The 24,373-nt window shown below is 47.6% G+C and overlaps 1 protein-coding gene across 11 annotated transcripts in view; it reads right to left on the reverse strand.

Moving 5' to 3' along the window:
- Window positions 1-3,404: 3,404 nt before the first annotated feature.
- Window positions 3,405-24,373, reverse strand: part of ICA1 (islet cell autoantigen 1) — a 163,356-nt gene continuing 142,387 nt past the window's right edge. For 9 of the 11 annotated variants that reach the window (XM_070787533.1, XM_019959750.2, XM_019959747.2 and 6 more), the window contains 3 exons: window positions 18,340-18,609; window positions 6,426-6,512; window positions 3,405-4,258 (listed from right to left, as the gene is read on the reverse strand). In XM_070787533.1, coding sequence (XP_070643634.1) covers window positions 4,137-4,258; window positions 6,426-6,512; window positions 18,340-18,609 — 479 coding nt within the window. In that variant the 3' untranslated portion in view covers window positions 3,405-4,136. The remainder of the gene's footprint in view (window positions 4,259-6,425; window positions 6,513-18,339; window positions 18,610-24,373) is intronic. The other 2 variants (XM_019959756.2, XM_019959753.2) reach the window with 1 other exon arrangement.

A 24,373-nucleotide genomic window follows, 5' to 3' on the forward strand; every position in this document is an offset into this window, starting at 1 on the left:
TTCCACCTCGGTGGTTGACTGATGATGGGATAAAGGACAAAGGCAGACTCAAATCAAGACGTTGGCCAGAGATGCTGGAGGCCTTTGGCTTCTTTATGGAATGAAGTCTCACAGAAGAAATCAGAGCTGGGAGCTGAAGAGGAGACAATTGTTGAGAACAACATTTGAGCCCCTAGATCCAGCCATGCCTGAAAGCCTATACGTGGACTTTCAATTACCTGAGCAAATAAATCCATTCCCACTTTTTTGTTGTTGAAGGGAATTTGAATTGAATTAGGTGTCAATAATAAAGTGTTCTTTGAACTTTCTGCTTTTCTCATTCATGCATGCCTGTCAATGTTGCCAAATCTGAGTTATTTCTGATTAAAAGAAGAGGAAGGGGAGGAAGAGGGGGGAGGAAGTAGCAGAACAAGAGAAAGAGAGAGAAGGATAAGAAGTAGAAGTTGTTAAATCTAAAAGCTGCATAAAAGGCAAGGTCTAATGCACTGTTGGTAATTATATATAGCACTGTTGTTACCACTTCCTGCCCTGTACCCATCAAAAATATCACTCATTTATAAGAATTCTTCTCAATGCAGAATTCTTGGCACCCACTGCTAATCACCTGCAGTTGACTCCAGCCTGAAATCTATTTCCAACAAAGCTAAGACGTCTACTGATTCAATGGACATGAACTTGGGCGAACTCTGGGAGATGGTGAGGGACAGGGAGGTCTGGAGTGCTGCAGTCCATGGGGTCGTGAAGAGTCAGACACGATGTAGCTACTGAACAACAATAAAGACCCCTACAGCACTACACTGTGACTGATGCCAGTCCCAGGACTGGGAGATGGTTTAAACCAAAGCAGAGCATTAACCACCATGGCCAGTCTGGAGGACACGTTGATCCCAAAGACAGAAGCAACTCTGCCATACTGGCAAAATCAAATAGTGCTAATAAGTAGCCCTGAGCCACTGCTAGGGGCTTAACCCACAGGGCTAGGCGGCCTCACATGGCAGCCTCGGGGTGGAGGTGGGGGACTCAGTCCTGGCCCATGCCCAGTGTCAACACTGGCCACAACGTGACGACCCTGTATGTCCACTGGCAATTCGGGGCTCCCATGGCTGCCAATTCTGAGCAGGTGACATCTTCTTGGGCATCAACCTCTGACGACAATAAGTGCTGGTTCTAAGCTGGAGCATTTCTAATCCTCAAGCTGACGGATGCTTTTCTGCCTCTCTCAGAACTCAAAATCAACCTGACGTTTCTCAAATCACATCTTGAAGGCAAATGAGTCTGTAACGTGCACCAAAGCCTAAGCCAGCCAGGGAAAGGAGGAGAAAATAGAAACATCCTGGCTCCCTCCCCTAAATGTGAATATTCTTTCTATATTGGTGGGGGCAGGGGGAGGGGGAGGGGAACATCTCCAAGGGATGGGAAGTTCCCAAGAACCAGGTGCTCTCTGGTGTCCCTGAGGGTTCAGAGCAGCCTCACGACACAGGATGAAAATTAAGGAGAAGCAAGACTGGCGCATGAAGAGGTGAGGCGCCTTCGACTTCCCGACAAGACAGCCCGGCCTGAGGCAGACCCTGGAGGAAGCCCCCAGGCAGGGCCGGCACACGGGCCACTTAAAAGAGAATTAGGCAGCAGCTGCTTCTCCTTAGACAGGAGAGGTGGTCGAAGGGGCTTTGTGTGAGCCTGGATCAAAACACGCCTATCAAGAGGGATCAAGAGCCTGGCCAAGTGCACTGCAGACAGAAAAGGGAATGAGTTTTTTTTTTTTTTTTAGCAAAAATGTAGAAATCCAGGGAGAAAACTGCCTCCTATTTTTAAATTGTAGCAACGGCTGTCCGATGACCATAATCCTCCTCTCCCCTTCACCCACAGATCAAACTTTAAAAATGCAACCTGTTAGTATTTACAGTGATCCATTCAACAGAAAAGAACCGCTGCACCCCTTGGGATCCTGGACAACCGAGCTCCCTGGGCCTCTAGCCTGGATGAGGTGGTCAGGCCCTCCCGCTTTAACTCCTTACAGCTGCAAACAAATGGGACCCAGTACAAAACCAGGAGGCCGTAATCAACATCCCACACAGGGCAGCTTCACTCGGCAGTCATTAGTTCCCGTGCTTACAAGGTGACTCCAGAGGGCCGATTACCGGGGAGAGGAGACGGTTTAGGGAGATAAAAAGACTTCGTCTTGTGGGGTGGCCAACACCCGGTGGTAGACTCAGGCACAGGTTTTCTGAGATGGGAGGCCCTGGCGAGAGAGGAGCAGCAATTCCTCAAAGGAAAACTGAGGGCTACGCTTTGAGCCGTCCCAGTGGGAGAGCTGGGGTCTAGCATCGTGAAGGCTGCTGAGGGCATGGAGACGGGGCGTCCCGGGTTCAGTGAGCAGCAAACGCACAGCCCTAGAGAGGAGAGGGGTCTGAGGGGTCCAGCGAGCCTTCCTGCTTATGTGCAGGTTGGGGTAGCGAGGTGGGGCCCCTGGGGCAGTATATTCATCTCCTCAAAGACCACAAAAGCCAGGCTGAGGAATCTGCTAAATGAGATTCTAACAAAAGCGATGGCCGGCCATGCTTGTCTGGCCCAGAGGCGAGCAGCGCGGGACCCACTGTGCGCATGCGCCGAGGGCTGGACGCCGTCTGCCCGCAGCCCGGCTTCCAGGCTGTTCCGCTGGGGCTGCTGCTGGGGCCGCGCACCCCGGGGCGGGGAGGCCCAGCGTTTCTGTGCCCTTGGAGAAGCCGGCCGGGACTCAGGACGCCTCCCGGCCTAGCTGAGCTCTCAGAACTGCGGTGGGGCGGTCCCGGACTCCACCCCCAACGCGGGCCCACGCATCCGGCAGACTGGCTTCTGTGCACCTGTGTGGACTCTGAGCGCATCACCTGGGACGTGGGAGGGACGGCGAGACGCTAGCCCTCGAGTCTCTGACTGGGATGGGCCTATTTGAGTCGCTTTTGGGTTGTTGTTCGGTCGTGTCCAACTCTTTGCAACCCCATGGACTGCAGCAGCCAGGCTTCCCTGTCTTTCACTATCTCCTAGAGTCTGCTCAAACTCATGTCCACTGGGTTCGTGATGCTACCCAACCATCTCTTCTTCTGCCACCCTCTTCTCCTTTTGCCCTCAGTCTTTCCCAGCATCAGGGTCTTTTCCAGTGAGTCACCTCTTCGCATCAGGTGGCCAAAGCATTGGAACTTCAGCTTCAGTCCTTCAAATATTCAGGGTTTTGTGTCCATGTGCAAAACTGCTATTCTCCCCTGTAAGCCAAGGGTCCACCCTGCTGCCTCCACTGCAGTATCTGGGGGAGGTCTGGGTCATATTGGCCGTTTCATGCAGGTGGGACCTCTTTCCTCTCTCTCCAGCCCCCCACCCCATAGCAGCCCCCGCCGAGTCCCCCCTTCCCCCCAACAGACTCATTAACTGTGTGTGTCAAATATCTTTTCCATTTAATTAAAAAAAAAACAAAAACAAAAACAGTTAATGTCACACGGGGCTCCAGAAATACATGCTTTTGAATTCCAGCCAAGGAGAGGGCTGGAGAGCTGAGATCTGCAGACATGGCTGGCTTCCACAGACAAGTTTGTGCAGCGCTGACCAGCTCAGTCCCTCTGCCCATGAGAGAACCCGCGGCCCAGGAGGCAAGGTCAGGGCAGTCTTTGGTTGGCTGGAGCTTCACCGTAGCTCGCTGGAAGGTGGCTGGGCAGGAAGAGGGAGTCTCCCTGCAGCCCCCCTTTAAGAGGGACATGGGCCAGGGGTATAAAAGGAGGCATTTAAGCCTCCTAAGACTCCCGCTGTCTCTGAGACTGGAGGACACCTTCTTTCAACCTAACACAAAGCAGATTTATGATGTGAACTTGGACCTTGTAGCAACCCGGTGACACAGCAGCAGTTAGCAGAGGGAGTTGTCAGCTGATGGGCCTGGACACAGCTCCTAGACCATCCGGCACTATCAGGTCCGCGTAGAGGACACACGGACACCCTTTACACCAAATGAGAGTAAATAATTCTAATATAAACAGGGCCTTTGACCCTTTCATTTTATTAAAATGGCACGTAAATATTAAAACAGCATACTGATCACTTCCTACATCCGTGAGCCCCCCGGTGTGTTGATCTGGAGACACTTGTGGGCTCCCTCCCAGACGGAGGCAGCAGACTCATGCATTGAGCAATTCATGTTCTTTATCGGTTTTCCCAATAGCATCAGGATTTGATAGTGGGTCGAGATCAGCAAAAAGGCTGAACCAGGCAGTCAGGTCCGAGGAGGCCTTGGCAGGCTCTGGGGAGAGAAGAGGACACATTAGCACAGCCTCCTTGCTAACTCCCATCTCTGTCAGGCTTCAGGGCCAGGAGCATCTTCAAGAGGGAAGACGCTCAGTCGGACAAACCCTGCTGCTTTTGGTCTTTAAGCCTTGTTAGGATATTCCATGCCCCACTGTTGGCTGGTTGGCTGAGTAACATTTCTATACCATGGTCTTTACAAATCTGCACAGTGAGCTCTTGTGTTAATCCCCAATCAGCACCCCTACCCAGCAGATGGCCACAGCCCACAGAGCTGCCTGAAACCCCAGACCCTGTGCTTCAGCACCACCAGGAGATAGCAATCATTTCAGAAACTAGACTGAATGACTCAGGAAGTAAGGTGCCTTCCAGTGTCCCCTGGAGGAATCTTCAAATCTGCTGGGTCAAGAGAAATAGGGTGATTACTCTTTTCAGCCTTCTTTAACCCTCTCCCATCAGAGGAAGGGGGCCTTAGACACGCCTCCTTAGACACGCCTCCCCTTCCCCACTGGGCTCTAAATTGCCCCCAAGCCCCTCACCCTCCATGCTCCATAGAGTCCTGCCTTCAAGTGCTGTTTTACCGAACCACCTGCCCTAACTTCTTGAATGCCACGATGACAGACCCCAATTATTTTCCAGATGAGGAAGGCATTTTCAAAAGAGTGCCTGATGCAAGAGATTTACAAAGAAGTTGGGGGCTCTTCTCTATATAAATCGTTCCACATGAGAATCTAAGTTCATTGACTTGGATGACCTATGCTTTTTTTTCTTTCTCCAACAGGTGGGACCATCAAAAACATGAAGAAAATGTCTGACAGGTTATCCTTCTAACCAAAAGCAGCTAGGAATGTGCTTGCCATCTGGTTATGAAGAATCTCAAAAAATACTGGTAGGACGAGTTGCTTAAAGTGCTTCTATGAATCGTGTGATGGTGAGTACTGATGGGATTATGCCAACATACACAGGGCCTTTGATCTTTTCACTAAAATGGCACTTAAACATAAAGACAGTGTACTGATCCCTTTATGGTTCTGATTTTTCCTCCCTTTATCCTTTTTTCCTGTCTCTTGTAAATACATTACTTTATAATGAGACAACAATGCATCTATTACAGAGATAAGCTATTGCAAACAAGAGTAGTTAGTAATATGCAAGCTGTTACTATCTAACATTAATTTCACAGCGTGCAGTTAGCCCCTAAAACTCTTGGTTTATTTTGATATGATAAACTGAGACTTTACAGAGAGCTCAATATAGCTTGGTGGGGATGAGGGAGACATTTTTAAAATTTTTTAAAGGGGCTATAACTTGTCTTTCTTTAGTCCTGTAGGAGGTCTAAAGAAACTGTATGGAGCATGACTGATTTTGGAGGATTAGTCTGTTCTTGATAGAGAGTATCAAGATATCTTAGTGATAGGCCAGTGAAATACACTCCACCCTCCTCTCCCCTCCCCGGGGGCTTTCCGATGGTGGGTGTGGCCCAGCTGTGAGTAGCCAGGTGATTATACTTGCGGGGAGGGAAATCCTCCCATTCCCCAGACCTCCCCTGTGGGAGGGAAAACCAGGGGCAACTATTTGCGCAACACCCAAAAGAACATCAAGGGAAACGCTCTCTGACGATAATAAAACTGACACTTCCTTTAATGTCCTGTGGTCAACACAGGGAACGTGATGACCAAAGGAAGAGAGAGAGATGCAAAGACAGATGAGATCTTCCTCAGGCAGATGTTCTGTCTCAAAAGAGAGTAGATTTCACAAGCTTGAAAGGCCCTTTTTTGACAACTAAGGCACCTGGCTCTTTGCAAAAAGCATTAATCAAATGCTTTGTCTGGTGGAAGCAATGGTATTTTCAGCTAAGGATCCCAATCTCCGAGGCCATTTTCTCCCTTACTGTTGTCATCCAGTTTTGGGGAACACCCGGTCACATACAGACAGATATCTGAGTCCTCCTCATTAGATCTGATAAAGCCAATTATGAATGAGGACCTTAAGCCAGGAAAAAGTTAAAATGTTAGTTCCTAGGATCATGCACAGCTCTCAGCCCTTGTAGCCCCGCCTCTGAATCCCAGGTGCTCCAATGGAAATTAGTAAAGAGATAAAGCAAAGAGTGTTAGGTCGATGGAAAGGAAGGTGACCGTCACTTAAGGGGGAGAGAATGATATTACCTTTCACTGCAGGGTAGTTGACATTTGCACTGCTTGCCTTGGGTGCTGGCCATGGAGGAGAAGGACTGACACTGCTCTCTGACCAGCCTAATGTCCAAAACCAGAGGTCGTTAGATCTTAGGGAAGAGCAGCCACACTGTCTCGTCAGTTCCATGTGAGGCACACACACGGCTGTCAACTAGGATGGCCTCCAAAGAGAGAGGAGGCTGGTGTGCCAGGACCCTTCTTCCTTGTGCCTCATATCTGGAATACGTTTCAGAGGAGTGTGGATATGTATAATCTTGCCCACTTCAAAAGGGCTTCCCTGGTGACTCAGATGGTAAACAGTCTGCCTGCAATGCAGGAGACTGGGGCTCGGTCCCTGGGTCGGGAAGATTCCCTGGAAAATGAAATGGAAACCCACTCCAGTATTCTGGCCTGGAGAATTCCATAGACAGGGGAGCCTCGTGGGCTACAGTCCATGGGATGGCAAAGAGTTGGACATGACTGAGTGACTAACGAACACCAACTTGAAAGTATGGAAAATTAGGGGGAAGACTGCAAATGAGAAATTGCTAAGGTCAAAGCATTCTTGCTTTCAATTTTATACCCATCTTTCTTACCAAGTGACATCATTTCATGGTCACACCAAAGATTATCAATAGTGTTCCTAGGAAATCAGGTGCCTTGTTTGTCTGTTACAAATGGGCACCATTTGTGCCCATGTCACAAAAAGTGAGCACCATTAAATGCAGTGACAGAATTAGTGAATGACTGGTCTTCTCTATTTCCAATATGATCCAGTTCATTTATTTTCCATACAGCTAATTTAAATTGTGAAATTTAGTTAATACAGATAATTGGCAGCCCAGTCCAAATATAAGAGAGGGAAGAATGTCCACCTTAACTTGATGCCATATCCTTATGATAGCACTGATCTTGTCTAACCTAAGGTTCTGAAGGCCCCTTGGGCTCTTCCTGTTGCTAATGATTAAGAGGTGTGCAGCAGTCCTGTTTTGTGGGGTGGGGAGCAAGCCTAGTTCCCCCCAGCATTTACTGCTTCTGCTGGATATCCCGGGATAACTCATTTAATTTAGAACTTTACCATATACTTCTTTGTACATCTGCTTTAATTCTTCATGTGTAAGTCCTGTCTTCTCCAAGAAACAAGAAACTGTTTCTTCAATGTGCTCCATAATACCTACTGTGGTACAGGTAGGTGTGTGTGGACTGAGTCACTGGTGATGCTCACTGTGAAACACAGACCATCAGGTGACGCATCACTGTGGGCTCCAAATAGTTCAAACCACATCCTTTCCCTGGGATGCTCTGCTCACAGTGTCTTCTACAGAAAAAGTTTGGTCTCTGATAAGGATGCTATGTTTGGATGGCAGAGTTCAGCTGTCACCAAGTTGGTGGCAGTGAAACCAACTTCGGGGGCAAGAAACTCACTCGGCATATGCTACAGAAATGAGAAGATGCAATACTATACCCTATACTTAGGATTACTTGTTTACCCTATACTTAGGATTTGTAATAAGGGACCCACTTTAGAATCATAGCATATCGATTAGCCTGGCGTGCTGCAGTCCATGGGGTTGCCAAGAGTCGGACATGACTGAGTGACTGAACTGAACTGATATTGATTAGCTGCTACTTTTGTCTCATCTCCTGGAGTTCTGAGCCCCTTGAAGGCAGGGACCACGTATGATTCATCTTTACGTTCTTTAGGGCACTACCTGGGCACATGACGAGTGTTGAAATTCAGATAACCACCGAAGGACTCTTAAATCATGAGAACCACACTTATGAAACATTATTTTGAGAGATGGAAAAGCAGTGCTTGCCACTGGAGATGCATCATACTCACTGGTTGGATTCTTTCTTTTTAGGCAAGCAGCATACAAACAGAGACTGTGCACATGTGTGCTCAGTCATGTCTGACTCTCTGTACCTTCATGGGCTGTAGCTCATGAAGGCTCCTTTGTCCATGGGATTTCCCAGGCAAGAATTCTGGAGTGGGTTGCCATTTCATTCTCCAGGGGATCTTCCTGACCCAGGATCAAACCCAAGTCTCCTGCAGCTCTGGCATTAGCAGGTGGATTCTTTACCACTGAGCACACTGAAAACCCTATAAAGACTAACCAAGGACAAATGAAACAGGCTGCCTGTGACCTACTTATTGGGTTTAAAATATTGAAAAAGTACAGAGAGTTTAAAAAGTATTGCTATTGGGATGGTACTTGAACATGTTATTAACATATTTCACAGACAAAAAAAGGCACAAGATTTTAAGGGAACTTTTTTGGAAGATGGAAATGTTCTCCCACTAGACTGTGGTGATGGCTACACAATATAAATTTACCAGAAATCCTTGAACTGTTCTCCTACAATGGATGAATATCATGGTATGTAAATTATAGTTCAATAAAGCCATTTAAAAAAAAATGACCAGTATTTGGTGAAATCCAGGAGTAACATAACCTCCCTGGTTCCTAGAAAATTGGCCCATCGGCATTTTCCTTCCAAACCCTAATCACATAAATAGTGGTAAATGTGGAAAGTTAAAATCGCAGTCTCGCTAAGTGCCAAATAACGTTGAAAGAGGTAGCATCTAACTGGGTCAATTTCATCTTTCCCTACAATCCTCTCCTGGACATTTAGGGTCAGGATCCACCTGTGCTCAGCAGAAACCTCACACAACCTTTTCTCAATGCTAGCAGCCTGGCCCCTGTCTCTTAGGGCAGGGCTTCTCAAAGTGTGGTGCCTGCCCCAGCAGCTGGGACATCACCTACTAAATGAGAATCCCCAGGGTGGAGTCCAAGGAACTGCAAACCCTCAGCAACCCTCATGCGAGTGTAGTGTGGGAGGTACTGCCATAGATGGCTCCTAAGGAGCTGCCGTGGCCACCATCTCTGGCAGGATCAGGTTCATTTCTGTTGAAGCCAGAGCTGGGGCAAGGAGCGAAGCTCTCCTCAGAAACAGAGAGCACCCACCTCCCAGCTCCCGCAGCTTTAAGCTCCTTGACCCCATTGGGCTCTCTGAGTTCAGGGAGGCCCACACTTCCAGACAGAATCCAAATGGATGCAGAGAAAAGGCACGTGAGAGGTGTGGAAGGCCACCCCTCCCCCATCTCTAAATGCCGATACAGTGGGAACATGAGATAATTCTTCCCATTTCAAAAACACGCACAATATTTGGCTCCAGAGAATGCTGGAAAAGAGGCAGGTTCAATCGTTGTCTTTTTTCAGAGTATAAGATAGAACACATTCCTCAAGGAAGCAGAAATAAATGCACACGTCAAAACACAGACCCCCCCTCGCTGTATGTGATGGGCATATTCCCGAATGGTTATAAACAAACAGAACGTCTGTATATCAAGTCATATTTTTAGAGTCCCAGAAATACAAGTCATATTTTAAAGCCTATCATTTAAAGGATTGTAATGGCAGGCTCCTTTATAAAGACTGTGCCAAGTCGCTTCAGTTGTGTCTGACTCTTTGTGACCCCAAGGACTGTAGCTCGCCAGACTCCTCTGTCCATGGGGATTCTCCAGGCAAGAATACTGAAGTGGGTTGCCATTTCCTTTTCCAAAAATCTTTGCAACCCCATGGATTATACAGTTAATGGAATTCTCATGAAGTTGGTAGCCTATCCCTTCTCCAGGGGATCTTTCCAACCCAGGGATCGAACCCAGGTCTCCAGCATTGCAGGTGGATTCTTTACCAGCTGAGCCACAAGGGAAGCCTTATCTTTATAAAGACAATGTCTTCTAATTAGATCCCTTTGTAAGTATGGAGTTCTGAATATTGCTCACCTAAACACTCAGGAACCATAAAAGCAACATGGAGAATCTACAGACTTGGGGGCTTCTCTGCTGCAAAGGACATGGAGGAGGATGTGCATAAACACACTGCCCCTTTGGGGACGAAGATGATAGATGATGGGGAAGGTAGACCTCAGAGTTTCCCAAAGACATGGCATATCACTGTTCTTTTGTCCTACAATGTGAAGCAGAAACAGCCAGTTGGCCAAATCACAATTTCTCTTCAGAACACCTATTAAGCATAAATCTAACAATCCAACCATTCGCACATGAGGGGAGGAAATATTATGGTTGTGACCCCAGCTATATATGTATATATTGTCATTGTTGTTTAGTTGCTACGTCGTGTCTGACTCTTTTGCAACCCCGTGAACTGTTGCCCGCCAGGCTTGCTCTCCTTTGGATTTTCCTGGCAAGAGCACTGCAGTGGGTTCCCATTTCCTTCTCCAGGGGATCTTTCCCAACCCAGGGACTGAACCCACGTCTCCTGCGTTGGTAGGTGAATTCTTTACCACTGAGCCACCAGGGAAACCCATATATATATGTTTTAAGCAAATACTAAGCTGAGCTGCAGTTTCACTCTCACTCGTACTGCTTTGGGAATTCTTTAGGGGAGGGGTACAACTAGGGTAATTATGGATGGAATGCCAAGCCAGACTTCAAACGTCTTGGCTTCTGTCAGGAAAAAATGCTATTTACAGAGAACTCAGTGTTGCTAATATTCCTAAAATTGCCATCAACTGCTCTTCAGTTGGTGTTTGTTGGCTGAGGCGTTTTTAACAGGAAGGTGTGGCTGGAAGGATGTCTTCCCCATCTCAGAGAAACTGTGTCAGGAGACGGGGTGGTGCAGCGTGGGGGCAGATGAGACTGAGAGCTCTGGGGGCAAGCTGACGAGCCAAGTTCTCGGTTCCTTTGATATGTCAACTGCGCTACCCGTCTGCAGGAAACATATATAAAATTTTATTGGAGCAATCCTGCCCCCTTTACTGACATAAGGGAAAATATAAATTGGCCAGAAATAATACTAGCTAGCTAGAGCAGCAAGTGAGGCCAAAGTAACACCACCCAGCGTAGCGCTTTACCATGAGTGTAATTTCACTGACTGGGAGGGTAGAAGCCCAGGCTGGGTTGATGAGCAGAGCCCTGGGTGCTCTGGGACAGGGCTGGCCATGAAGGGGAATGTGGGAAGACCATGGCTATTGTGGCCAGGCACCAGCCTGCCGTCCACACCTTCTCTGAGCCCCAGTTTCCATACTGGCAAAGGGTGGATAAAAATTCCTACCTCATTAGGTTGTTGTATGGATAAAATGGGAGCTCGTGGGTGAAACCAGGGCATACAGAGGCTGAAGAGCAGGCGCTCAGTACATCCAATGATTCTGGGTTTCTGCTATCACTCAGCACACATGAGAACCAACCCCTGAGATTGTCTTCAGACCTTTTTCTCTTCAATTAGTGATGCAGTGTCAGTTGGATCTCTCCCTTCCTTCTTGTCTGCCATCCATCCATTCATCCATCAGCCCATCCACCCAGATGTCTTTTTGGAACATCGATTCCAGGCACTGAGCTATGTTTGGGAAATATGATGTGTGAGCAACACAAACATGGACCCTGCCCGTGACAATGTGAAGCAAGACAGAAAATTCAGCCCATTTTACAATGAGGTGAAATGAGAGGAATGATTAAGTACTGGGTATAAAGGGGATGGAGAGCAGAAATAGCCAGCACTGACTGCTGAGGGAGCCCCTGGATGATATGCTGAACATGAGCACCTGAAGGGTGAGGAGTTAGCCAGGCAGAACATCACGTGTGAAGTGGGTGGAATGCTCTGGGGGGAGGGCAGAGTCGGGTTCCCTGGAGTCCAGCTTAGACATGACACATGGTCCCCAGCAGAGTAGTGCCATTAAGTCATGCTCAGTGAAGGCATGGGAGGTATGGGCAGTGATGACACCGGGGTCAGGCCCTGAAGGACCTCAGAAGCCAAGCTGAGGAGTTTAGTGTAGCTTGTGTTTGTTTATGCCAAGCTGAGGCTTTCCAGGTGGCTCAATGGTAAAGAATTGAGCCAATTCTCCTGCCAATGCAGGAGACGCATGTTCATCTCTGGTTGGGGAAGATCCCCTGGAGGAGGAAATGGCAACCCACTCCAGTATTCTTGCCTGAGAAATCCCATGGATAGAGGGGCCTGGTGAGCCACAGTCCATCAGGAAGCAGAAGAGTCTGATACGACTCAGCGACTGAACAGCAGCAGAAGAGTTTAAACATTATGTGGATGGTGGATAAAACCACAGCAACTCGGCAAGTCATGAGAAGGTCCCCTTTGGGGACCCTTCATGTGTAAATGTGTAAGCCTTGAAGGCTTCCTTCGTGGCTCAGAGGGTAAAGCGTCTGCCTACAATGCGCGAGGCCTGGGTTTGATCCCTGGGTCGGGAAGATCCCCTGGAGAAGGAAATGGCATCCCACTCCAGTATTCTTGCCTGGAAAATCCCATAGACTGAGAAGCCTGGTGGGCTACAGTCCATGGGGTCGCAAAGAGTCGGACATGACTGAGCGGCTTCACTTCACCTCACTTCATGTGTAAATGAGGGTGGAGGAGATGGTCACCAAGGTTTCTTCTATGGACTAATAGAGGCACTTAATTTCTGCAAGAATTTAGCCAAGACCTGGGGATGAGCCCTAACAGGTTTAGAAAGTGCTGCTTCTTTGATGGAACAAATAAAAATGCCAGTGGCTCATACTCTCTGTTCAAATTATCTTTAAATGCAGCCCATAGCCTTTTCTTTCACGTTATTCCATTTGAGGCCTGGAAACATCAGTTACCCAGAGCCAGGCTAAGCCAGAGACAGCAAGAGGTGAGCTCTGGTCAAGGAAAGGCGAATCTGAGATAAGGCTAAGCTTGACATGACATTGGCTTTAAGTAGAAACCCACCCAGATGGCAACAACACCTCAGGATTAGCTGAAACAAAAGAACATCCAGAAGGAACAAAGGGCTGTATGTTTGTGAGATTCTGGAACAAGATGCCTAACTGTGGTTGGCAGGATCCTAAATTAGAAGATGTCCTGGTGGATTTATTTTGAGCAGATGGTTATCTTTTCAGTATCAGCATCTGTTTCTAAATTAAATCTTGATGCTGGTGGGAATGGAGAAGAATGTCTAAGAAGGCCTGGCCGGGTCTCTGCCTCAGGCAGCGCCTCTGGGTGGCCCCATCCTCCTCACTGGAAGAGACCTCAGGAAGGTGCAATTTCTCATCGCTGGGTGACACAGAAAATCCTGGCCCCTATCATGCTGGCAACTTCAGAAACTCTTAGAAAGCCTTGCTAAAATTGACTCCTTCACATTTTTCAGCACAACTTGATCCTAAATGTAAGTTCCTTTGTTTTGCTCTTCTAGAGCTTGAAGTAGGTGGGGAAGGAAGATATAATTGTTCTCTTACGAAATCCACTGCTCCCCTTTTCTTTCTGCTTCCCCAAGGCAAAGGGAGGCTGAAGAGGAGAGGGAGGCAGAGGAGAACGGAGAGGTAAGAAGGGGAGAGACTGAGGAAGTGAAGGTGGATAAGGCAGGGGGCAGTGCAGAGGGGGCAGAGAGGGGAAAGATCCCGAGATGTCTGCGCCTGCCTCCAGACAGCTGCCCACCTCTGCCCTGCGGACCCTCGGACCCCGAGGATGCAGCTCCACCTGGTCCTCACAGAAAGCCACAAGAGTGGTGGCCAGACTGAGCAGGTCAGCGCTAGAGTCAACGAGGGGCGACGGCAGGCACCGGCAAAGGCTGTGGAGATAATCTCAAATTCACATATTTGTTCTGAAACATCAGGCTTCTCCACTGGCTCAGTGGGTCAAGAATCTGCCTTCAATGCAGGAGACACAGGAGACAGGGGTTCGATCCCTGGATCAGGAAGCTCCCCTGGAGAAGGGAATGGCAACCCACTCCAGTATTCTCGCCTGGAGAATTCCATGGACAAAAGAGCCTGGTGGAGTACAGTCCATGGGGTCACAAAAGAGTCGGACAAGACTGAACAACCGAAGAACAACAACAAAATTCTGGAACATCATCCACGTTTTGTGGTTGACACAAGCCTTCCTTCCCACACCCACATCTCTCCTCCATGACCGTGTGGTTGCCTTGGTCTCTATATGTACCTGGGATGCCCAGGACCGAGGTTACAGTCATTACAACTCTGGCTCCTCTAGAAGCACCCAAGGCGAGGCTGAGGGAGCTCGTCGGGGAATCCCCGTTGCCATCAGAGATGTGGTACTTGGTGGCAACAGCAGAGATTTGTGAAAAGCATGAGCTCTGGAGTCTAGTGCCTCAGGCCCACAGTCCGGCCTGCCTCCTACCAGAGGTCTAATCTGGGGCAAATTACTTACTCCCTGTTTCTCTGTTTCCCAGGCTGCAAGTTGGAGATGCCACCAGTGCTTGCCTGCCTGCCTGTCTGGCAAGGGTGTGGTGAGGATGAAATAACACACCTAAAGCACGTGGGGCAGTGCTTGGCCCATCGCACGTGCCATACGCAGAGCTCGTTCTTGTCATTTTACCGTGATAAAGGAGATCAGTTTTAGACCTCAGTGTCTCTGAAGTGGGGGCTAACCCACGGATAAGAAGACCACATCTGTGGAGAAGTAGAAAGCTCCTTCAGATGACTTGAGTCTCTGCTGAGAATTATTTAGTGAGTCTAATACCTAATATCTGGTCTTCCCTGGTGGCTCAGTGGTAAAGAATCTGCCTGCCAATGCAGGAGATGTGGGTCTGATGTCTGGTTCAGGAAGATCCTCTGAAGAAGGAAATGGCAACCCACAATATTTTTGCCTGGAGAATCCCATGGACAGAGGAACCTGGTGGGCTACAGTCCATAGGGTCACAAAAAGTCGGACACAACTGAGCAACTAAGCACACACACACACACACACACACATGCAAAGAAAACAGGATAACTCAGAGATTACAAAATGACTTCTTTAACATTGATCCTGACAGAACCTCAGCAGAGGAAATGAAACTTTTGGCAGCCAGATGGGTCTTGTAAATGGTAAACCAGATCTTGTCCATCCTTGGTCCAAGAGGCTATGATGGTTCCTAAGTTCTTCTAACAACTACAAGGCCTGTGTGACCCAGCTCATCTCCTTTCCGAGCACTTCTTCTCACTCCAACCCCAGTGCTCCTCCTGCAGACCCTCCCTTTGGGCACAGGGGTTTCCCTGCCTAGATCTCCACATGGCTAATTCTCCGGCCTCCTGCGAGTCTCTGCTCAGACCTCATCTTCTCAGTAAGAGTCCATTTAGTGCTCTCCCTGACCTACTCTGCCATTCCCCCAACAACAGCTCTGGCTCTGCTTTTCCTTTTCTCCATATCATTGGTAACTGTCTAACCTACAATGTGATTTGCTTTTTCATTATGTTTTGTTGCTGTTGCTCAGTCGCTCATCGGGTCCGACTCTCTGCAACGTTGTGGACTGCAGCACACCGGGCTTCCCTGTCCTTCACTATCTCCAGGAGTTTGCTCACACTCATATCCATTGAGTCAATGATGCCATCCAACCATCTCATCCTCTGTCATTGCCTTCTCCTTCTGCCCTCAATCTTTCCCAGCATCAGAGTTTTTTCTAATAAGGTGGTTCTTTACATCAGGTGACCGAAGTATTGGAGATTCAGTGTCAGTCCTTCTAATGAATATTCAGAGTTGATTTCCTTCAGGATTGACTGGTTTGATCTCCTGGCTATTCAAGGGACTTTAAAGAGTCTTCTCCAGCACCACAATTATCTCCTCTCCATTAGAATGTGAGTTCCCGGAAGGCAGAAGCCTTGCCTGTTTTGTTCTCAGGTGATTCCCCAGTGCCTGGCACCCAGAGGACTCAATACATATTTGCTGGACAAATAAGAATCTTGCTTCAGTGCTACTAGGGCAGCAACCTCCAGTGAAATTGTTTGCCTGAGACATAAATGACTTCCCTTTAAAGTACCTCTTTCTCTTTCCGTAGTGCCAGCTTGCATCTCTCGTGCCGTGGCCCACTCCCTCCTCAGCCCCAAGTGTGCCATGGGCCTTTCTCCTGGCCGTGGGGCAAGGCTGAAGTGCCAAGCCCATGGCTGCTGCCCCTGTCTCAGCTCTTGGGCAGAGTTCCGGGGACAGTGCTCTGGGCCTGAGCTGAGGTCTTGCTCCACCCGCTCAGGAAGAGGATGTGAAGCTCTGAGTTCTCACTGTCAGCCCGAGGTGCCCATGAGACAGTGATGCTCAGCCACCCCAGCTAAGGAGGCCACCAGTGCTCCTGGTGGCAGCAGGCGCCCAGGTGTCTCCAAAGCTGGGGGCTTTGGGGGGGCGGCATTCGCCCTGCAGCACAGCTGGAGGGTCTCTAGCAGCCCTGAGCTTTGAGCCGTGGATCCCGCTCCGGCCCTGCCTCTCCCGACTCTCCCACGCCTTGTTAGCGCCTGCACCACAGGTGGGTGGGGGTGAAACCTAGTCTCTGGCAACCTTGTTCATCTGGGGTTCCGGCAAAAGAGGTGGTGAAACTCGGGTGAGACTCAGGGCAGAGAAGTAGTTTTGGATTGCAGTTATCCCTCTCATCTCTAACCTCATTACTGAGAATAAATGAGACGGCTACAAAATAGGACTAAAAAAGGAAGATGAAAGGAAACACGTATTTCATAAAAAAGAGGAAAGATTTTCTTTTGGTCTTGCCCACCAACTTTTGCCACGTCCATGATCTCATCTCCAAAGACCTGAGTGTTTTTTTTTTTTTTAATAATAGCCCATAATTACTTAATCATTCCAGCTCTGCTGTTTGTTCTCATCTCTAAGTGCCAGATAAACATGCTGTTTATTAAGGAGATAACCTAAATTCATGGAAAAATCAAAACAATTTGAGAACTTCTGAACAGCAATCCTTGCCTTATAATTAAAACATGGAAAGAGCAGAAAAGCCTTCAGATACTAAAATGGTTTCCTTCTCAAGGTCTGTTTGTTTAGAAACTCCAACTTAAAAATTTAACTTTCAACCTGAGTGTTAGTTTCTGCACTCAAAATCAATCTGCTCTGCACATCAATAATTCTGAACCAGAATGTGAGCTGCTGGTGAGCTCTGGGGTACCTTGAACCCTTACCAAGGTGTCTCATCACTTTTGATCAGTGTGAAAACTGTTTCTGTTGGGCCATGCGTTTCAGGCAGAACAGGAATGGCTGAGCTGAGGGCGTACTCAGGAAAGGGGTGGGCCATGGTGGGAGAGGGAAGAAGCACCCAGAAAGCCCCATGTCTATGGGAACGTTGTCTCACGAGTATATGGGAGAACTCAGCTAGGGCACTGGCCAGGCAGGAATGGCCACGTGAATAGGCCACAACTGTGAAGGCACTCTGAATCCCTCAAGGGTGCCATGAAAAAGCCTAAAATCAAAGTAAGACAGGAAGACTGAGGACCACCCCTCTAGCCTTTGATTAATAGGAAGTGTTACCATGGAGAGAAAATTATGCAAAGAAGAGGATTTTAAACCCTAATACGTATCTTAAGGCTAGAATGTGATTCTGAAGCTTCAGCTAAAGTCAATGGACATAAAAGAAAAATACAAAAACAAAACAAAAAATAAAAGACACTGGATATAAGATAAAAGTTAGAAAACACAAAAAAGAAGATAAAGAAAAATAGGTCATTCTCCCAAATCATCCCCCCCTCCCTCTCCCACAGAGTCCAAAAGACTGTTCTATACATCTGTGTCTCTTTTGCTGTCTCGCATACAGGGTTGTCATTACCATCTTTCTAAATTCCATGTATATGCGTTAGTATACTGTACTGGTGTTTTTCTTTCTGGCTTACTTCACTCTGTATAATAGGCTCCAGTTTCATCCACCTCATTAGAAGTGATTCAAATGTGTTCTTTTTAATGGCTGAATAATACTCCATTGTGTATATGTCCCACAGCTTTCTTATCCATTTATCTGCTGATGGACATCTAGGATGGGGAACACGTGTACACCCATGGTGGATGCATGTTGATGTATGGCAAAACCAATACAATATTGTAAAGTAAAAAAAAAATAAAATAAAAAAAGAAAAACAGGTCTTTGGATTAACAAACAAACAATATATCACCTCCCCCACCACCCCCACCCCCATTACAAGCCCTGTGGTCCGTACCTTCCAGCGAGGCCTGTAAGTCTTTTATGTTTTGATCTAGAAGCTGTGAAGGAAGGAATCCTGAGCCTGCCTGGGGCCTGGGGTCCAGCTCTCCTGGGGCCGCAGTGGGCATTGGCTCCTTCAGCCGACCGTCTCCAAACACAGCAGCCCACTCTTTGCTGAACTCGCCCTCTTCCAGGGAGGAAGCATTGAAGATTTCACTCAACAGCAGCAGGTCATCTTTGTCAGCACCTTCAGGTTCTGGGGTCCCCGCCATTGGGCCCAGGCAAGCTGATTGAAGTAACAGAGCACAAAACACATCACTCCCACAGGCTTGGGTTCTAGGGAACAGATGTTGTAGGGGCTGGGCTGAGACAGACCAACTAGATTTTTTTTAAAGTTAATCAAAATATAAATTAACCCTATTACAGCCCTTGAGAAATTTCCCACTGAAAGCAAGCACGATCCTGTGCGGCCTTCCTGTTGAGACAACGCCCTCTCCCCCTGTGACCCCCAAGCCTCTTGCTTGTAAAAAAGTTTAAGCTTCCGAGGCCTTCCCAGAGCACCAAAGAGCAAATTTAACCAGAGAAGTAAAAAAACACAAAAATGAAACAGAAACAAAGAATAATGAAATAAGACCCTGGATTGGCCAAAAAGTTTGTTTGGGTTTTTCCATACTGTCTTACAGAAAAACCTGAATGACTTTTTAGTCAACCCAATCATAATAGCTTAGGCATAAAACAAAGTCAAGGACATTTAGTTTCTCCTCAAGGGCTATATAGATAATATCCTGAGCCATATCCTTGAGTTGTTTTGCAGATACTAAAACTCCCACCCAGTGGAGGAAGTTAACTACCTGCTGACCACCAGCACTTAGACAGGCTGGAACCAGATGATGACTGAGATTCCTGAAACATCACCCTGTTACCTCACCATCAGCCAATCAGACAACTGTACATGAGCTGATCAGGCACCCTGCAACCCACACCTGTTCCCTAAAAGGGATCATGGAGTTTGGGCCTTTTGAGCATGAGCTGCCTATCCTCCTTGCTTGGCCCTCCAATAAATGCTGTACTTTCCTTCACCACATCCAGTGTCAGTAAACTGGCTTTACTGCAAGTGGAGCAAGCAGATCCTTGTTTAGTTCCCCCGCATTTCCTTTCCTTCAAAGCAAGTCCAGTTTCTGAGCATCAACAGAATTGCATTGAAACGGATGCATGGATATGTGCTCAGTCGTGTCCAACTCTTTGTGACCCCCTGGGCTGTAGCCCACTAGGCTCCTCTGTCCATGGGATTTCCAAGGCAAGAATCCTGGAGTGGGTTGCCATTTCCTCCTCTAGGGAATCTTCCTAGCCCAGAGATCGAACCCCCATCGTCTGTGTCTCCTGCATTGCAGGTGGACTCTTTACCAGCTGAGCCATCAGGGAAGCTCAAATAGTTTCCATAAAAACTCTATAGAGTTTTGGTGTCTCCTTAAGATAAAAACAAACTTACTATCAATACATTTCTTGGATATGAAACAAAGCCAGGCTTGAAGGCATGTTGGAGATCTTAGTTCTGGTTTCTGTAGCTTCCTGAATCTTCCCACAGAAGCCCGACATCCACAGCTGAAGCCTGCCCTGCCATCCGGCCTGAGGAAGGGAGCCGCATCGCAGCCCAGACTGCCCAGCAGACAGGACGATCAGAGGCACCCTGCAACCCACACCTGTTCCCTAAAAGGGATCATGGAGTTTGGGCCTTTTGAGCATGAACTGCCTATCCTCCTTGCTTGGCCCTCCAATAAACGCTGTACTTTCCTTCACCACATCCAGTGTCAGTAAACTGGTTTTAGTGTAAGTGGGGCAAGCGGGGGGAGCAGAGGTGTCAGGAAGCCTAACAGTGACCAAGAAAGACGTCCTCTTCCCGTCTCCTTTGTGGCACCGCAGCTGCATAAAGCAAAGGAAGGTGAATCTGGTCTGCCTGAGGGCGGCAGTGAAAATGACAGGAAAACAAAAGCAGTAAAGGATGAGCTTCACAGGCCAGAGGTGCAGCCCTGAAGGGTTGGCTGGACCACAGGGGTGGACACTGGACCACAGGGGTGGACACTGGACCACCCTTTCCTTGCTGTGCAACTCGCTTGAGATCCTTACCCGCTCTGGGCCTCTGTTTTTTCATCTACAAAATTATAATGTTAATAATGTCCACTTTGGAATATCCTCAGGAAGATCACAAGGAATATATCTTAAACCTCACTGCTGCTCCAGAAGAAAGACTTTAAAGAAGAGACTGATTCTTACCATATGAACACTGACAAAATACTAAATCGTGAGCACAGGTAAAGCGGAGGCAGTAATGATCATGAATCCTATAACTTTTCATTGAGTTTTCTACATAGTTTAAAAACTAAGAACTGATAGGTTTATTAACTCTGGCCATGTTGTCATATCTAATTGCCACTTGGAAACTATAAACATTTCTGTTGTAAGTCATGAAGAGAAGGAACAATCATGATTTATATTTTCTCTGAGCTAGATTTTAATGCTGATACTGTCACAGTGAGATTAAGAGGTTTTCCTCAAATATATGAGATACTTCTTTAAAGTCTTCACTTGTGAATTAACTAAAGCTCTTATCTCCGTTGGTTTTATTGGATCTATTTGCAACCACACTTTGTAGAAAGATTGGGGAGATCTGGAGTGTGCTGAGCAGACTGTCTATACATGGCGGGTGGGGGAGGAGGAATACAGGCACTTTCATATCAGTGTGGTTTAAAAATAGTGGCGAAGGATCACCATATTTGGACAGCTGTCTAATTTCAGCATTCTCCTGTTTGTGTTATCACCGAGGTTTGCACCAAGACCTAGCCTGTGGGTGTGCTGGTGAGAAGAGGAGGAAGATGGCATTTTATTACGCCGGCTTCCGAGATGGTTCTGTGGTGACGGGGGCGCTCAGGAACCACCCAGGCCTGCTCAAGGTGGGAAGGGCCTCACTGCTGGGAGCGGAGGAAGGAGCCTTGGCTGTGACAGGGCGTGTCCGCCAACACTCATCTGGGCGTCCCTTCCCACTTCTCTCTTCAGTCTCTCTCAGCATCACCCTTTTCACACACATTCACTGCACAAAGCTCAGTACTTCCTACTTTCAGCTGGACCTAATCGCCCAAACCTTTTCTCATGGTTTCCTTTCGGGCCTGACTGAAACCAGATGATTGCTGAACCAAATCCCCTTTATTGGAACCAATTCAAGGCGATGTCTAGACCCTAGAGGAAGAGAGGACTTTAAGGGAGCACTCAGAATTGTGTGTGTTCCTCCCAAAGTCCCTTTACAGTCTCCCTTGCTTTCATCTAGATGTCAATCCAGGGAAGATCGTGACCAGAGTGAGCACCAACAAATAATACACTTGGAGAGCCTTTCGAAAATAACTACAGCCTGTGACCTAAAGGGGAAGGAAATCCAAAGAAGAGGGATATATATATATATATATATATATACACATACACACACACACACATACACACGGTTGTTTCACTTTGCTATACAGAAGAAACTAACAACATTGTAAAGCAACTATTCTCCAATAAAAATAAAAAAACCCAACCACAGACTGGAGAAGCTCTACCTTTGTGTTTACTGTTTATGCTGTGAGATGGTATCTAGAGTAGCCCTCTGTGGTTTTGCTAACTTAGCATCCCTTTCCTCCCTCTCTTTACTTTCTCTCGGGGAGACCCCTGCTCCTCCTCATCCTGGTGAGACACCAGGTAAGATGCCTCACCGCTTCATCCCAGGTGGACCCGTGACCTAGGCTCAGCAGAGTTCTTCGTTGCTCAGGCCATGGTGACTGGCTCAGGGGTGGGCACAAGCCAGGGGCTTCCCTGAGTTTGGAAGATGGAAGCTGGGAGGAAGACGGGCTCTCTTCTTTGGGATTCTAAGTTCTAGGGATGCAGAGTTGAGGCTCTCAGTGATGATGGAACCAAACAGGGATGGAAACTTTCGGAGTTAGAATCCTGACAACATTCTTTAAGCCCCTGGATCCAGCTTTTCTTTTCTTAAAAACTTTTTATTTTGTACCGGGGTATAGCCGATTAACAATGTCATAGTTTCAGGTGAACAGTGAAGGGATCAGCCATACATATACATGTATCCATTCTCCCTCAAACTTTCCTCCCAATCCAGACAGATCCAGCCTTTCTTGAAGTCAATCCACCCCTGTGTATCCTCAGCTACATGGACCAATATCCATATGTTCTTCTATTTTCTTTTCATATTAAAGCTAAACTGTTCAAAGAAGAATTTGTTACTTCCAACTAAATGATTCCTGACTAATAATCTATCCTATCCAATGCAAATTTAGTGACTAAATGAAAAAAGGACCCACGGGGAGGATGTTATTGTCCAGAACTGGTTTTGAATAGAGCTCTTCAATTGAAAGGGGGCTTCCCTGGTGGCTCAGCTGATAAAGAACCCGGCTGCCAATGCCGGAGACATAAGAGACTAGGGTTCAGTCTCTGGGTCGGGAAGATCCCCTGGAAAAGGGCATGGCCACCCACTCCAACATTCTTGCCTGGGAAATCCCACGGACAGAGGGGCCTGGAGGGTCCATGGGGTCATAAAGAGCCAGACATGACTGAGTAAGCACATACACGCACACACACAAAACCACTGAATGTGGCCTGTTGCTTAGTGTCCTGGTTATTTAGCAGTTACAGCAGGCTATACTGTGGCTGTTTTCTCTTTTAAGAAAACTTGTTAGCTGAAAGCGATGAAACTGACACCGACTTGAACCAGAAAGCAGGGAAACCTCCCAATTATTGCCCTGATAATTAAGACGCTTGAAATGACTATACATCACTTGTAAGAAAAACGTAATTACCAATAGAAAAGTTCAGGTTTAGGTCTGTAACCAGACAAGTCAAGACTTGAAAAATAACACTAGTCAGTCGGCTCTTAAGAATCATGCTATCATTTTCTTTGGAAATAATTCAACTCAACTGTGAGAAAACGAGAACACAGCTAGATATGATAAGAAGCCGGTGAGAGCTACAGCTGGAGTCAGAGCTTCCACCCCTGCAGGCAAGCAAGTACCAATCCTGGCTTTCTGAGCCCCATCCTGTCTTTGTCTTTTTTTTTTTTTAATGATTTTATTTATTTATTTTTCGCTTGGTCTTCATTGCTGCGCGGGCTTTTCTCTAGCTGTAGCGAGCGGGGGCTAATCTCTAGTTGCAATGCACAGGCTTCTCACTGCAGTAGCTTTTCTTGTTGTAGTGTACAGACTCTAGGCACGTGGGCTCAGAACTTGCGCCTCCCGGGCTCTAGAGAGCAGGCTCAGCAGTTGCGGTGCACGGGCTGAGCTGCTCTGTGGCATGTGGGATCCTCCTGGACCAGGAATCGAATCTGTGTCTGCTGCACTGGCAGGTGGATTCTTTACCACTGAGCCACAAAGGCTGTCTGCCTTTGTCTTACAGAATGAACAAAGGCGGCGGAGATCGCAGGTGCCAAACCCACAGATACGCCTCCAAGCCCCCTTCATGCCCTTGCGAGTTCCTCAAGTCTCCATGTTTACCTTCCCAGCAGTAACCCAATCACAGATACGACTACAAACATAAAGGCCAACACACGTGACATACTCCAATTCTCACTGCTTGGCCTCCAACTCTATGACTCCTCATGCACCCCTCTTCCTTTGCGACATTAGCCCCCACTGTACTCTCCCCGTGTTGGGAAGCCTGCTCCACCCCAGCATTATTCCAACTCTAGCGTCTGTACTCATTCATCCTCCAAGGCTTCTCCCTGGCCTCAAGCCTGTGCACACTCCAACAGTGTCAATCTTCACTTGATACTGCAGTTACTGCAGTCTCCCCCAACACCTCCCTGGTGGCTCAGATGGTAAAGAATCTGCCTGCAATGCAGAAGACCTGGGTTCAATCCCTGGATCAGGAAGATCCCCTGGAGAAGGAAATGGCAACCACTGTAGTATTCTTGCCTGGAGAAGTCTATGGACAGAGGAGCCTGGCAAGCTATAGTCCGTGGGATTGCAAAGAGTCGGACGCGACTGAGCAGACTAACACTTCCACTTTCACTT

Source organism: Bos indicus, chromosome 4 (assembly GCF_029378745.1).
Source record: "Bos indicus isolate NIAB-ARS_2022 breed Sahiwal x Tharparkar chromosome 4, NIAB-ARS_B.indTharparkar_mat_pri_1.0, whole genome shotgun sequence".
Lineage (NCBI taxonomy): Eukaryota > Metazoa > Chordata > Mammalia > Artiodactyla > Bovidae > Bos > Bos indicus.